This window comes from Rhopalosiphum padi, chromosome 1 (assembly GCF_020882245.1).
Source record: "Rhopalosiphum padi isolate XX-2018 chromosome 1, ASM2088224v1, whole genome shotgun sequence".
Lineage (NCBI taxonomy): Eukaryota > Metazoa > Arthropoda > Insecta > Hemiptera > Aphididae > Rhopalosiphum > Rhopalosiphum padi.
The window spans coordinates 2,105,961-2,123,041 of record NC_083597.1 but is presented as its reverse complement, the minus strand read 5'-3'; the positions used below and the strand labels follow the sequence as shown (position 1 = coordinate 2,123,041).

Genomic DNA, 17,081 nt, shown 5'->3' with positions numbered 1-17,081 from the left:
GGCGGCGGCGGTCGAGGAGGCATATAATATCGTTATCATCATCATTATAATATTACATAAATAATAATAAATATATAGTATTGCGCGTAAGAAACCGCGATTGATTTAATGGCTTTTTCTTGACAATCCGCGTTCGAGTATATTATTATTATGTATATATTATTATATTATTATATTGTTTGCAGCGTGCGTGTGCGGACGCGTATTGTTTCTTTTGTTTTTAATTGATCGTATGGTTTAATTGCGCGCAGATAAGAAGGCGACTGTTATCTGGGACAGGCGCTGTGTAATTTTAACGTTTATTATTATTATTATTATTATTTTCCTTAATGTGGCACTCGAGACTAATATAACACTGTGTACAAGTGTACAAGTGCGTGTGTGTTGTGCAGTCGTTTATAGATAAGAACAGTAAACAATTTTTGATCTTCGTCAAACATTTTTTTTTATTTTTCGTACTGCAGTCAGCAATAAGCGTTCTGTACGATCAGTTCGAATCACAATATAAAAGTAATAATTATGGTCGGCACTCGTTCATCGTTATTTTGTCTGCTCTGTACGGTCCTGATTTTTCCCCTCGGCGGTAAATACAATATTATTTATTTTAGAATTTTAGATACATATGATTAGTGCTTAAATTAATTATGACCAATACACTGCAACTGTAGAAGTTCTGTAGTATAAATATTTATTTTATACAAAATACGTGTGTATATTATTTATGCGCGTACACTTCAACTCTGTAACGCTTACTTTAAAATATGTGAATTCAAATATATAAAACATGAGTGTATCATCACATTTTTTTTTTTTCATCTTTTGCGACTTGATTTTGGTTTTAGATTCAACCGCGTTAAGCAAATTTGGAAATCAACAACAAAAAAATGCCGTAAGTAATTCAAATAATGCAACGCGCAATAAATATATGCTATTCTCAAACCCGTATAGGTAGGTACCTAAACCTACATATTTTTTATATACCGCCCAAACATAATACCTACCATCTCGATGCTGATGTATAAATCTGTGTTGTTCTGCTTTTGGAAAGTCGTCATATAATAATAACATATACGCGATCGCACTTTTTAATCTCATACTTGCTTTTATCCGCTCTATTACATGTACTACAGCGTGATGCCGTTTAATATTCCCAAAGAATGTCAAATATTCATAACGCATATTATTCAAACACGTTTTGATGAATCAAACAAATTATCTGTAAATAAGGATGAACGACACTCGTTGCATTTGCGAGTATTTGGGCATATCAAGAAACGAGCATAGAAATATTATCTAATATTTTCTTTAATTACAAATTGCGAAAAAAATATGACCGTATTTAATACAAAAGCAATATGACATATATTATTATAAAATAAATAATCAATATTATAAGATGCGTTGTTTTATAATATACAAGACGCTAATTTTGTGTAAAAATGTTACACAAAAATTTCTGTACTTCGCTTTAATATAATGATATGCGTCAGGAATTGTTATTTATAATATAATGTATGTAAATACCATGATTACGTTTGAAAAGGTACCTCTACGTCTGAAATAACCGAGATTGTCAAAACTGAACATTTTAATAATTAATTAAACTCATGGGTAGAGAATAAAAAGTTAAATTAACTTAATAACATTTCTCCTTGCAGTAGTTTATAAATCAAACTGCACCACCACAATGCCTATTATTAATTTATTATATTATATTACTATCGTGTAGATATAGTAGTCTGTAGGTGCTATATGTTACAATAAATTCGCATGTTCTAACCACGAACACAATACATCGCACTGGTAAATTACCGTATATTTCTGTATAGTAAACTTTAAATGATTAATACTCATTTATACGAAAACACCCGAATGTTCACAGTGGTACTATTATATTGACAAACAATATGATGTGACGATGTCATATTACACAATACCTATCCAGGCTATACAGTATACATATTATCATAATATGACTGAAACACCTATAGCTATATAATATATATATACATTCAATTATAAGATAACCTCGTAACGTCGCTGTGTTCTAAACGAACCTATATAATATTATATGTATATATATATATATTGTATGTATAGTTATATATTTTAATAACCACCGAAAAGACATTGTAAAATAGAATAATATTTATCTTATAGGAGCACCTACATATTTATACCCAATACAATAGCTGAAAATGTTTTATTTATTTTTTTACTTTTCATAAATCATACACCTATTATAAAATTGATAGTAAAATTCACATTTTTCGTGCGTCAAAAATATTGTTGCTTTTGCAAGTGTTTATACTGATTTATCTACTGTTGTATAGTGTCTTTGTAGCGTCTGTGTATTATATACACGCAATATGGTACTACTGCACAGTTGACCGTTTGATCCGTATGAATACTGATTGGATTAAAATTCAATTTCACCTTAATTATCAAGTTCAATTAAGTGCAATACATATAATTTTCATCAGACCAATTAAATATGATAGTTTGATTTAATTAAATAATTAAATATCGTTTAACTGTGGTGCGGCTAATCTCTTGCATTCGTCCGGATAAAAATACACAGATATCTGCTAAGTTTTGTCCGATGCTGGATATTAAAAATTACGTTTTAATAATAATCTCATATTTTGTGAGAAGGCACTTATAGTATGATCACAATAAAAATAACATGTTCGTAATAAATCGTTATTGAATCTTCATTACATAATATTATTGTAATATTGACAAAACTTACTTATTGATCGGTGATTATCATTATTAATTGTTGTTGTACTTTTTACATGCATAATAGTTTTAATATTATTTATTATCACAGCATATTATAATATGTATTATGTATATTTTATAGTGTTGAATAATCGAAAAAAAATGTTTATTATTCTAGCATAATAATATATTAATCATTATATTACATAAAATCTATTGTACCTATAATAATATATGCGTACACCAAAATGTTGAACATCATTATTTTTTATTTGATTGTTAAAGACTATCTGTAATTTCCATTTTCATAAAATTTTGTCGTTCCGTTTGAAAAAAAAAATTGAGTATCTTTATAGCTAAAACATTATATAATTAAATTGTTTAATATAAAAGACCGTATAGACGATAAACAGCCCTACCGATTATGTGCTTTAGAGCCAACACTATATTAGATTAGATATAATAATGAGATCAATAGTTAAGTTTCATATTACATGTTGCCGTTGTAATCATATTAAATATAAATTATGATGATTTACACTTTACATAATATTGATGGCGTTAATTGATATGATTCTAAACAAAAATATTTGTTACATTCTAATCAGGTGATGTCACGAAAACTAACTAATGTACTATAATCTAGCATCATAAATATATTATACAAAGTTACCAACTGTCTTAGACTCGGTAATTATGACGTTTTTCATTCAAAAATTATCTTAATTTAATAAATATAAAATAAAAATTGAAAAGTTTAATAGTTTGAGATGATACCTATAATATCAAATGGTTTTATTATACATTTTCAAAAATTGTTATATAAATAAAAATTTAATTTATATTTAAAATATAATACACGACGTTTTTAATGAAAAATAAAATAATTTTATTAGATTCGTCAAGTTTTGAATACTAACAATTAAGGCTATAATAGATTTTATAATTTAATATAACTATAAAAAAATACATATTTGCAATTCAATTAATTAATAATGTAGGTATATAAACACAATATAATTTACATCATAATATAATACTATAATAATTTTTAAAAATAAAAACAATGGGTAAAATATTTTTAAGCAAATATTTTGAATTGCACATGATATTTATCAGAAATGGTATCCTATCATATCAGTTTTTGTCAAGAGTTAATTATAAAAATAATAATAGCTTGATAATTAAAATAATATAACTAGTTTAACTTTAAAACTTTCTGATAAACAAAAACCACCAATTGCATTCTAGTATGTATTTTAGGTAATTTATGAAAGTTGAGTTTTAACCGTAACACATAGATTAAGTCACTGTCTATATATATATATATGTATATATATATATTATATTATATGCATCTGTATATGTATATAAATAAAAGAAAGTCTTCTGCGTTTGTCTGAAACTACTGAATTCAATAATAATAATATAATTTATATATACCATACATATTACATAATATGTATATCACAGATAGTTTTTCAATGAAAAACATACTAGAGTATAATATTATACTCTAAACCCAAATCCTACTACTGAAAAAAATGAGCGATGCAATAAATATAAGCTCGTGGTTATTTAATTTCGCAAATAAACATACATACATGCATACTTGCATACAATATACATACTCTAACGTATGAGTACTGGCCCCCACTTAGAGGACTCTCTTAGTCGACTGACAGTTTTTGTACAGTTTTTACCGAAAAATTAAAATATTTATTTAAATCAATTCACCATCCGGGCTGAGTCAGGTAATAGAACTGGTTATATATATATATATATAATGTGTGTGCAAAATATTCATTCGTATTTTGAATAGACATAACATATTACGGTAGGTACCTACTATGGAATTGAGTTAAATTTAATACAATTACGTTACAACAATCGTAACTCACAAGACTCATCCTTGAAGATTAAATTACAATTCCGTCAGATTAAAATAAAATTGTACCTACATAGTATAATAACATTATATGCTGTTCAGCAATAATATCTATATTAGTGATTTATGAAACTTTTATTTACTTTGTTGGTATTACGTTCTATAGATTTATAAATTACGTACAATTATACATCGTATACAATCGAAAAAGCTTTTGTGTAGCTATAATGTATAATATATATAACAAATATAATATTTATTATCGATTAGAATCGAATTTCTAAATAACTAATGTTACTTAAATTTTTCCTAGATAGTGACAATTGCTGCTTTATTAATTCTAAAAAGTTACTTATGTTTAAAAATAACAGTTCCGTAATCAATATTTAAACAAGATTGTAGATTACTATTATCGTTATCAGAATCTGTTGATATTAATAAAATCATCTAAAAAATTGTTAATTTTGTAAAAGCTTTTATGACAAATTTAAATGATTAATAAATAAACAAATATTCCGAGATGATGGTTGAACGTCGTGTATAAAAAAATCACCCGGTATCATTTTAAATTTTTAATTGTTCTTTATTTAGATATTAGTAATTGGTAATTACCTACAAGTTACAAATTATCTTAATAAAATTAAAACGTTTATTATTAATATGATAAACTTTATTTTCAAACGACATTTTTAGTTGTTGATTAGAGATAAAATATCACCAAGCATGAAAATAATAATGTACTTGTTAATATTTATTTAAAACTATAGAAAATATCGGTGATCACTTAAGAAAAATATCTTATCAAAAATATGATATTTAATAATTAATTTAAAGTGTAGATCACGAAAACAAAAAAAAAATGTCGCAGTACTATGCACTTTTAAGTATCTATTATAATAGATATTTAATAATGTACTTATATGTTTTTACTAAATTTAAATGAAGTGAAACTATCCAATTTTATAACATTCGATTCTCATCACACATTTACGACTATAAAATATGTTTTTTTAATAATATTTTATACTAAGTCAACTTAAAATTTGTAACATTCTTAAAAAAAATTAGTATCATATAGTACGAATAATAAACACGTATATTATACATATATTAGAATATATTTCTAGTTTAAAATGACTATACGTGTTTAAGGTTATACAATTCATCACATTCAAAGATAAATAGAAAATCATAAGCATTTAAACTTTAAAGAAATTAGAAAATGGAGGCACATTATTCTTACATTTATTGTTTATTCGTAAAGAATGGAATTTAAAAACATTGAGTAGCTATCTATGAATATTTTTGTTTAGCACGAACTCGGACTTGGAGCGAATGTCGTGGGCCATGTGGTTAACGGCGAGGATACAGAAGAATATCCATTTAAAAAAGCATACTATTCGTATAAAATACAATCGAATGAGGTAAATAATAATAATATAAGCAAACTTCTAAAATAGTTGTTATGTGAAGTACAAAGTGGTCCATTTTCCCGTGTCAGTAAAACGAGAAAACGGGAAAATACGGCGGTGTCTGTACCTGTCATTTTAAAACGAAAACAATCGACTAACGTTAATTTTTTCAGTTGTTAAAAGGTGTACGATTAAACCCGCCGATTGATTACGTAACACCTGAAGGATACAGTCTGGTGTTGGAACCGATTGTTCATTTTTGTCACCATGTAGATGACAGTATTATAAAGAAATTTTCTGCATTCGGATCGAAAGACAAGGTGTACATCAACATCGACGACGATTTGAGAGATATATCAACCAACGATTCAACTATTGTGTATAAACTTAAGGTAGGTAATCAAAGAAAATTATTTAATAAAAAACAGCATACACACAAAATGCACCAAATGAATATTTAAAATATAATATGTTGTATGTTGTTAAATATTTATGTGTGACTGTAAATAGAACAATAATTCAGAAGAGCGTCGGCTAACAATATTGCATTGTATATTATAATATTTAATTTGACGCGTGTACAATAATATTATATTATCTTTAACGAAATCATATAATATAGAAACATAATATAGAAAGGGTTAACAAATTATCGATATTTTAAAAATAAGAGTATTGAGTATTAATATTCGTATTATTGGTATTTCATTTGCAAGTGAAAGAATAATGTTGATTTTTAAGTTTGGTATTATACTTTATATCTAATAATAACCGTGGTTCAAATAAAACGATAAAATAAAAAATCATAATGATCCTTATTTGTAAAAACACTTTAAATAGAGATGTTCAAAGGTTACGGAATTATTAATAGATTTTACTCATAGATCATTGTACTCTGTCTAATGTATTTATTTCAAGTATACTTTTTTTTATTCAAAATTATATCGTTATTTAATTTAATAACAAAAATAAAAACATTTACTTTTTAGGCAATAGAAAATGTTAATTTGACTACGGTTGGTGGTTCTACTACTGTACTCATCAGAATTGTTGAATTTCTACCCATGCCTGGTAAATATTAATTTTACATACAGTTTTCAAAATAAATATTTTATAAAATGTCCAATCTGTTATTATAGACACCGTACTAGCGTTTGAAGAACCTAGTTATTCTTTAAAGTTGGCTTATGGTCACAAAGGTAAAGTTTTCAAATTTAAGACCATAAAAACCACACATAAAGCAAAAGAAAAAAACTCGGATTTGGAATTTGAAAAACAACCGGAAAACGATAAATATTTTTCAAAAAACGAATACTCTTTCAAGGGAAATTACAGTTTGGAATACGTACCTGGTATTATATATTATTAAATTGAATAACATAAGTTTGTTTTATAAATTTTTCCTGCACTATAGAGAACATTGAAAATTTAATATTATATTATAATCAATTTAGAACCACTTTTAACAAAACTGAGAGTTAATGATGACGGCGAATTAGAGGTGTTGGGAAATATCGATGAAGGATATCACAGTTTTGACGTCGTAGCAGTAGATTATGGTCCTAATTCTACTACCATATTAAAAGCTAGGTCCAAAGTAATATACATATATAAATAAATTATTTTTTAACCAAATATTTTACCGAAAAATATTTTAATTCCTTTACTTTTGTCGTTTCTTTCACAGGTCTACATGTTTATCGACAATATAGCAGCGTGTAGTTCAGACACGTCTAAATTCATTAGAGCTTTCAGTAAACACTATATAACCGAAGAGACTAAGCTAATAACAGCTGTTCCGGGAACTGAATCGAGCGGACAATGTATATTTTCGATAACACATCAATTTCCGTTTGGTGGTAAGTGCATATAACAATATCATATTAAGTTAATTTCTAATTTAGCCTAAGACTATCATGATAAGATAAAATATTATACATTCTGTATACCAGATAATTAATTTAACTAAAACTCTTATTATTTTAATAGTTATTAACTTTTTTGAGAAAAAAATGTTAGTATAATTTTATTAATTTTAATTCGTTAAAAATAATATATTTTTTTTATTTTCGTATTTAATTGTTTTTTTTCTATTATAAAAAGAATATTCCAAAGCAGAATAATAAAATAATAAAAAAATATCGAACTTAAGATGAGTAGTTTATGAGTTATGATTAAAGTTTAGAAGAGTAGAGTATGGAGTGGAGTACTACCCGCAAAATGTTAATCCACTATCTACTCATCTAAATGTTGAATACTTATAAGTTATAACTAATAAGTTACTTTTCCAAACTTTGATTTTCATCGATAAAAATACTGCTTTAGAATATGAAGTTAATAATAAATGCTGTCATTCAAAATAGTAAAATTCTTGTTAAAAAATCATGACAATAAAAAAATATTAAAAAACATCTTGTAACAATTCAAAATCATGTCAATGAAATATTTTCAAAAACGATAGTTTTTTCTGAAAGATAGTTTATATATAGTTAATAAGATAGTTTAAACACTACAACAACTATTGTAATTGTATCAAATCATTAAATAAATGCATGGCGAAATCATAATTTCACAAACTACAATATTAATATTATACAATGCAGCTTAAGTTATAATTCTGATCCCTTTAGTTGTGTACGGCGATGATAAACCACAACTTGGCCTAAACTAAGTCCGTATAAAAACAGGGTAGAAAATCTAAATTTATGTCAGATAACGAATTACCTACCCACCCAATATTTTGAGTACACGGTCACATTCATATATAAAATACTGCTCGCAGAAACAGCAGTATTGCCGGTTATATAAGTACTAAAATAATGCTTCCGCAACGTCATTATAATTAATTATTTACGTATAATTCCACAGTGTTATAGTCGTATTAATAATATACAACTACTTAATATTTTACACATGTAAAAACTCGACACGATGAGAAAATACATGACTGCAGTCGATTTAAAGATAGCGATTTACTTAATTCTGTAAATTCGACAGTAGTAACTCTTAATAATTTAAAAAAAAAAAAACGTATACAAATTGTTTTTTTATTATTATATTAAAACATATTATTATATATATTACTACGGACATCGGACATAGCTAAATTGATATCGATAGTAATCAATAACAGTTAATAAGAATAAAGATGCCCTTCCCTTATTAAAATTTAATTGAATATTAATTATTAATTAATAGGCAAAGTAGGTATTATTTATTTTTGAACACCACCCGTATACGGCGGTTCGTATTAAACGCCATGTTTTTATTTTTAAATATTACACTATTATACACTGGTCATAAATTTCAATATGTATTAATATTATTCATTAAACATGCCCGATTATGATCGAAATATTATAATAGCATGTCGATTATTATCGCTAATATGTACGAGTTAGTATAACATAAAATTACAGACATACGATATTCTAATTATTTCCCTACGCGTATAAAATATTAAAACATAATAATTAAAAAGTAACATACATTATTTTGTAGTATTGCAACAACCACGTGTCGACTTGTATAATATTATGAACGCGACTAAAACATTAAATTGTACGCAGTGTAAGGGGCCAACGGCTGTGTAAAAGCAACTTACTGTAGTACTATAATAGTATGTTACTGTCTCTACTATTGTAATATATTGTACTATTACCAACTACTATTGTAAGGTGTAATATTGACGCGATGAGATAAGCGTAGTGATAGTCTTAATAATATTATTAACGCAAAATGCGAACGTTTCTCAAGGCGTACAAAAAAAAAAAAAAAGATTATTTGTAAAGATTATTGATTTTTACTATTAGATACAATATTAGTCAACTTAATATTATAATTTAAAGTTTGCAAAAATGTCAAGAATATCGTTATAAATTTACATTTCAGAAAACATTATAGATTAAATCTAATTGTATAGGTATTTCTGCGAGATGAATAATTAACGAATACGAATATTCCAGCAGTTTATCACATATGACTTAATATAAATATTTAATATATTTTAATATATACATACATATCACGAAACTTTAGATTGATTTTTATAATTCTTCAGAAATATGTGAGGTTTACTTCCATTTTTCACGAAATCGATTTTAGTTATTATTTTGTTCATTTAGAGTAACTGTTGTGACGTTTTATACCATTATTCAAGAATGTAAAAGTTGAATTTAGTAATTCATGTTAAGTAATCACAAGTGGTTATGTAAGTTTTAAAGTTTAAGATGGTATGGTGGCGGGTAGAAGAGTTTATTATAATATATACACTATACAGGTTCGTGCTTTTGTCAAGAACTAGGCAATATATCATACAGGAAATACAAAACATAATATTATATATATTTTTTAATTATACCTATTAAGTTTTATGAATTCCATGATTATTAATATCTGTTCTTAAAATTTAAAAAAATAATTGTATTTTCTGATAAATATTCCGTAGTTCGTGGTAAGATAATTATCCTATACAAACATGAGTAAATTACTCGAGGCAAAACATAATATAATCTGAAGCGTCCTGAAAATATTGCACTTAGGTGAGAGTATGCAATAAAGTAGACGTTGTAGCTTTCACACAGATTTTCTGATTTTTATGCAAAAAAAATGTTTTCTCTCCCCGAAACAATAAATATTATATCTTTATTTTTTCAGTCTAACCGAAATGTGAACTTCAAAATTTAAATCCTACTGCGATATCGATCGCATTATTTTTATAAAAAAAATATCAGACCCTTTTGCTGGTCTCACGATATGTGTACCTCTGCAGAGTCTGCATAATAAGAATACTCTTGTACACACAGTCCGGACATATTATATTGTACCAGCGCAATACCTACTGACGCGCTCGTAACGATCTCACTCTCAGATTGCGTGAGTCGTCCCCTCGGGGTTCCTCATATCGTTTGTCCGGAAAAAAAAATTATTAAACATAATATGGCTACCTACATAACAATTTTATACTTTTAATATCTTATATCGCGTATGCATAATATTATTGTATTTTAATATTACTGTATTATATTATTATTATTATTATTATTATTTTAGCACGCAAAAAATCCATCACCAACAGTAGGTATCTACCCTATTAAATCATTAACTGTTAGTAAGATAATAAATATTATTAAAAATATGATGCACTAAAAAATCTAAACAAAAATTGTTTTGTGCATAAAAATCAAAATAATGCACTGATCCATTTGAAATTTACGATTATAAATATTCGATTAAATAATAATTAAGTTAAAATAATATTTAAAATTGGATTTAAGAATAAATACCCTAAAAATCCTAAAATACTCTATACAATTTATCTCAAATTTGAATCGTCAAAAATATGAAATTAAAACTTTTATTCTAATTCAAAACTACGCGAAACGTAAATATTATAAAACATGCATTGTATAATCCAAATTCTAGCATTAATTATTAAGACGTATAGATATCTATCCTGCACGTATATTATTGTTCATTAAAGACTTATCAAAAACAAATAATAATTAATATAAAATATTATGATAATAGTGATGATTTTTGTTTTTATTATTGATTCAAAATAATTCCAATTTTGTCATACCTATAAGGCTATAAAGTCATTTATGTCAAGGTGTTACCTATAAATATAACAGATATCTTAAATTATTTAAGTACAGACAAATATATTATTATTATTATTATTATTGTACGCAATATTTTAAATATTTTTCCCCATATTAATTGTATCGAATAATCATTTTAATTCCATAAATACCGAGATATTTGTCCATCGCTAAATTAAAATGGCAATGTAATATTAATATACTACTAGTTAAAGAAAAATACAACATTCAGTATTATAACATACCAATTCTAATAAACAAAATAAACTACACTATTGCGTATCAAAAATCTCATATAGTGACTATTAATAGTATAATATTATCTTACCTATAACTAATGTATGTTTTTATTTTATCTGGTCATTAATGCACAATTGCTCGTATTTTCGACGTTTACTATTGTTTGTTTATTTTTTTGAAGATATGTTTGAACTTATTTAATAGATAAACTACATGAAAATATTCAATATTGTAATATTTAATCAATTTTAAATTTTTAAGAAATGAGTTATAGCTCATAATAATAATATGAAATACAATGTATTCTTCAATACATTATTCTTGTGATTTCTTTTCAATTATTTCTTTTACAAACTAAAATGCATTTTACGACTTGCGGAAGTCAGACCAATAAGTGACCGACGCCGAGAGAACCCCAAACAATAACATTTTATGTGTGTGCGTAAGCACAGCGTCGTTATAATAGTTTCTAGTCGACACAGCGTTATTACTTATTATAGTATATTTAACTGCAGTTGTCATTACTGGTTGTTTATAATATTATTATATTGTTAGAAAATCGTCTCACGAGAACCCTTTCACCCTTGTTTACGATATAGCATTCTACTCTATATAATTATACACGGACATGGCGCGTACATAATATTATAAAAGTTTAAGTCTGTATAAATAGTTTATGATGGAACTATAGGCAAATTATTATAGACTATAGTAAAATATTAAATGCGATAAATAACATTATTTTATTTCTGACGTGAAGTGAATGCGCAACTGCAGATTTTTATTAGGCAGTCAAGACAAATAATCAACCGAAATCCTGAATTATTTTTTTGTGAAATTATATTAATCTTCTAAAACGCAGCTGTTTCGTCCACGTGTATCATAAGAAATGAAGTATATATATTTATCATTGTGTATTAGTGTACAAAACTATACACTGTACATAATACGTAATTTATTTACATAAGTAATGGATTCGTTAAATAAACGTATTCGAGGTGGAGGGGCAGGGTCATCCAAGACGAACGGAGTGTTATACTAATAGATATAATTGTTCGAAATCGCATCACATGAAACCGTTTCGAAAAATTTCTCTGCATACTTTCGGCTAGTACTAAGCAAGGGGTGAAGGTGAAGGGAGGCAATGTGATTCCGTCGATTTTCTCCCAAAGCTCGTGATAATATTATACGTCCGTGTCACTGAGATGGAAATGACGAGTAAAAGTAGTATATCATTATTATATTACGCGTGCGTATATAACAACTTGAGGCGGCGGCAGAGATGTAGAGCTACATCCGGATATATGTCTAGCTTAATAATATTTGTCTATTTACCCCGCCTCGAGCGGTCGAAATGAAAAAAAAAATTGGCACATATCACATTCGTATACTTGTTTTTTATGTATATACGAACGTCGCTGTTTATGCAATACACTTATACGCACTATTATATGTAATAATTCGAGAATAATATTTACATATGCATTATAAAATATAATCATACCAAACAATAATTACATAGTACATACCTTCAATCTTATAATATATAAAATGCGTATTGATATTTTCTTTCCGGTTTCGTATTTGATTCCTTATTATCTCAAAACCAATATCGCTCGTCGTCGGAAAAAATAATATCACATATTGTACAATACGATATTATGTAATCCGGTTGGCGCCTGCTTGTATAACAACACAAACAGACCTATCTAACGTTGTCAAAAAAACACCTTTTTCGTGTAAATATAAAAAGCTAGAATACAAATATGTAGGTACATTCGATTAAATGTTTTCGTTGGAGTTCGAACATTAATGTCTCTAAATTTAACTAAATACCGTCACAGTAACTGTGATATACACTTATGTTTTTATTTCATCTCGAGATAATATTTACATTTAAAATACTCTATTATACGAGTACTATAATTTTAAATTACTTTTTATCAAATATCGATATGATTATTTAATCTTCAGGGATATAATACAATCAAAAATAAATAAGTGCTTCGGCGTACTTATATGTGTTATTACTTTATTAGTCATGAACTCATGGCGTGACCCGTACTGGATTAAAATTTCTAAAATCGTTAGTTTTTAATACGTAATAAGTCTCATGCATCATAAAATGTTCGTATTTTTTCGCTTTGAATGTAATTTGTACTTTACCTGCAACAATACATATCATACGAGCGAAAAATTTTTCATACAAATAAAAACAAATTTTAAACCTGAATAAGTATTACAATTAATATATAATAAATTATATATTATCAATTAATTTATTATTATTATCATCGAATCATTCATCACTCATCAACTTAGTTTTTTATGAAAATAATTGGTCATTATGCAATAGTTATTAGTTGTTCATATAAATTCGCATTCCGTGTGTTATTAAGTACTAAAGCGCGAAATGAAAAGCAAAAATTAATTGTTTTTTCTAAGAGTTCGAAAAAACGTTTTCCGTGGATAAAATGTTGTTTTATATATCTCAAAAAATCTAGAAATAAAACTTAGATAAGATATTTATTATATTATATTTTACAAGTAATTCGTAAAAATGAAGATCCAAACGTAAGCAATTAGGCGCAATCGGCATTCATATGTAAAGAAAAATATGATTATCTCAATAAATTAGCTAAGTACAGAAGAAGGCATTAAAAAAAAAAGATTATATCGAAGAATGACGAATGGAGAATTTGTTTTTGAATGGCGAATTATCTTATGACTTGTCATTAATACAATCATTTAATGGAATCCCATTAATCATATAAATGCTATAAGTGTTGTTTCATTTTAATTATTATATCGTTATTAATAATTGTAGACATTTTTAGCTCTAATTGTTTTGGAACTGTTAAATTAGATTTTCATATAATATCTAAGTGCGCGTCAGTATTAAGTTATTACGTATACAATATTCCCAGGTTTGGGTCTCGATAGATTTGCCGCGATGACCTGGCACAACTGGTATACCACCACAATATTGTATTAATAATTATAATTTAATAACAATTTTATTACATATTGCATTTACTATTATCTTAATATACATGTAGAGTTTATTGAATCCCGCGGCCGCATTTTCTTATCGACCGCAAACTACACCGTCTAGCTGCGCAGTTGTCCGAGCAAACGAGTTCCGACGTTAATGTGCAATGTGCACCGTATACATGTCATATTATTATATAGATACATAAATACGACCACTGTAATATAATAATGTCTTTTCACTCTTAGATTTGCGTAACACATTTTTATTTCATTTATACACATGTGTCAGTGTGCGCGCTCGTGTGTCAGTATTATATACGTACATTTATACACGTGGTTTGGCAACAAACGTTTTAATTATCCCCAACGGAATATCGAATGAGATGAACGTCACTCGTGGCACAATTATAACCAGTGGGTGTAAAGAGGTGTACCGATGACCGACACGTATATGTAACATGTATAAAGTTCCTCCCCTTAACTATGGTCAAATTAAATCGGGCAATTGTGAGTGAGGAAGATCAATTTGCAAATAATTGGAAGTTGAGAATTTTCAAATTTTTTAGTTGATTGATTCGTCAAAATGGCTAAAATCAGCACTATGTTCCGGTTTTCATGAGGTGGTACTCGGAAGTTAGTTTTGATAACCTAAATTGAACGTCTTCCGAATGGTTGAAACCAACCGCTCCCAACTAGCTAGTAGCAATCTTACAATAATATATTTAAACGCATCAAAACGTTTGCCCCTTGATTGGGCTCTACAACACTATATAATAAATGTTTTTAAAAAAAAAATTCTATTGGATCATTAACATTTTTTATGAAATAATACGCAATATTATTGTGTTATGACGTAGGTTAATAGGATTTTACCAAACCTATTTTTAAAAAACAGATTCTGTCTTGAATACGATTATACTTTTTATTTACGTCATGTATTGTGTAAACATATTTGTATGAAATGTAAACGTAATTTAAACGTATTTTATCGTCGTAGTATACCTATATCGGACGATCTATTTAACGTAAAATACTTATTATTTCAGAAACTATAAATAATTTGTCAAATTTTATTCCTTATGAATACTTTGATGTTTTATGCATCGAAATACTCCGAATAGTTATCTACCATGGAATATGAAATTAAAAATGTATAATATGTTGTTATACAAAAAAAAAAAAAAAAAAACTTAAAAAATAATAATGATAAAAAATAGATATTATTTTTATGTAAAAAAGATATTTTCAACATTTTTCTTGTCTAGCTTGTTCTGAAATAATGAGTATTTTATGTTAAATGGATCACTCCGTTTATGCTTTAAATCTACCAACAGGTACATGTTATATTATTATTTTGTATTAGTCCATACTGAGTTTTTTCTTAATACTTAATTAAAACAGTAACTAATAGGGTATAATATTACGTATTATGTTTTAGATGAGTAATTATATAATCGATTTCTCGTTATACTTATCATATCACATCACGTCAAAACTCCTAATGTTCCTATTGATTTTCACTAGTAAATTTTTTCTTTTATTAATTTTTTAAGTAAATAAATAAAAGTTTTCATAAATAAACAATTGTTCTTAATATATTAAAAAATAATCAAACATCTTGATATCAATACTGAGAATAAAAATAATTTTTATAAACCTGCAGTTATAGATTTCTAAAAAACAATTAAAAAATCACGGTGTGCATGCGTTAATACTTTCTTGAACTAAAAATAAAAAACTGCAGTTAAAAGTTAGATTATTAAGGTGACTATTATTAAAGTGATATTTACGACTGTGGAAGCGAAATCCGATAACTAATTGTTCGTGCTTCTCGTATAAATAAATATTTTGATAACTTAAAATCACGATTGCGGTCGATTAAAAAAATAGAAGTTATACGTAGATACTAAAAACAACCATCGTTTCGTAATTATGCAGCTCTAAACTTACTTATTAACATTTAATATTAATATGCCTAAAATTATTAACATACAATAACATAATACATAAAGCTTATAATTTTTAAATAATTTACAAAAAAATATATCACTTAAGAATCAATCTTAAACATTAGGACCACGATTATAAAACGACCAATACGCCGTTCTGATAATAAATTGATAGGATAGCCTATTTGAAATCAATAGCTCATTGAGCAAGACTAGACTATGATAAAATCCCTCCCTGTCCTCGTAGCAATAACTATCATTATATAAAATA

General features: G+C 26.6%; 1 protein-coding gene across 1 annotated transcript in view; it reads left to right on the top strand.

Moving 5' to 3' along the window:
• The first annotated feature begins 445 nt into the window (after window positions 1-445).
• LOC132918410 (uncharacterized) overlaps window positions 446-17,081 on the top strand; it is a 28,414-nt gene continuing 11,778 nt past the window's right edge. Inside the window, exons 1-8 of the mRNA XM_060979625.1 lie at window positions 446-583; window positions 843-889; window positions 5,926-6,036; window positions 6,198-6,416; window positions 7,014-7,095; window positions 7,164-7,376; window positions 7,479-7,621; window positions 7,712-7,883. Coding sequence (XP_060835608.1) covers window positions 520-583; window positions 843-889; window positions 5,926-6,036; window positions 6,198-6,416; window positions 7,014-7,095; window positions 7,164-7,376; window positions 7,479-7,621; window positions 7,712-7,883 — 1,051 coding nt within the window. The 5' untranslated portion in view covers window positions 446-519. The remainder of the gene's footprint in view (window positions 584-842; window positions 890-5,925; window positions 6,037-6,197; window positions 6,417-7,013; window positions 7,096-7,163; window positions 7,377-7,478; window positions 7,622-7,711; window positions 7,884-17,081) is intronic.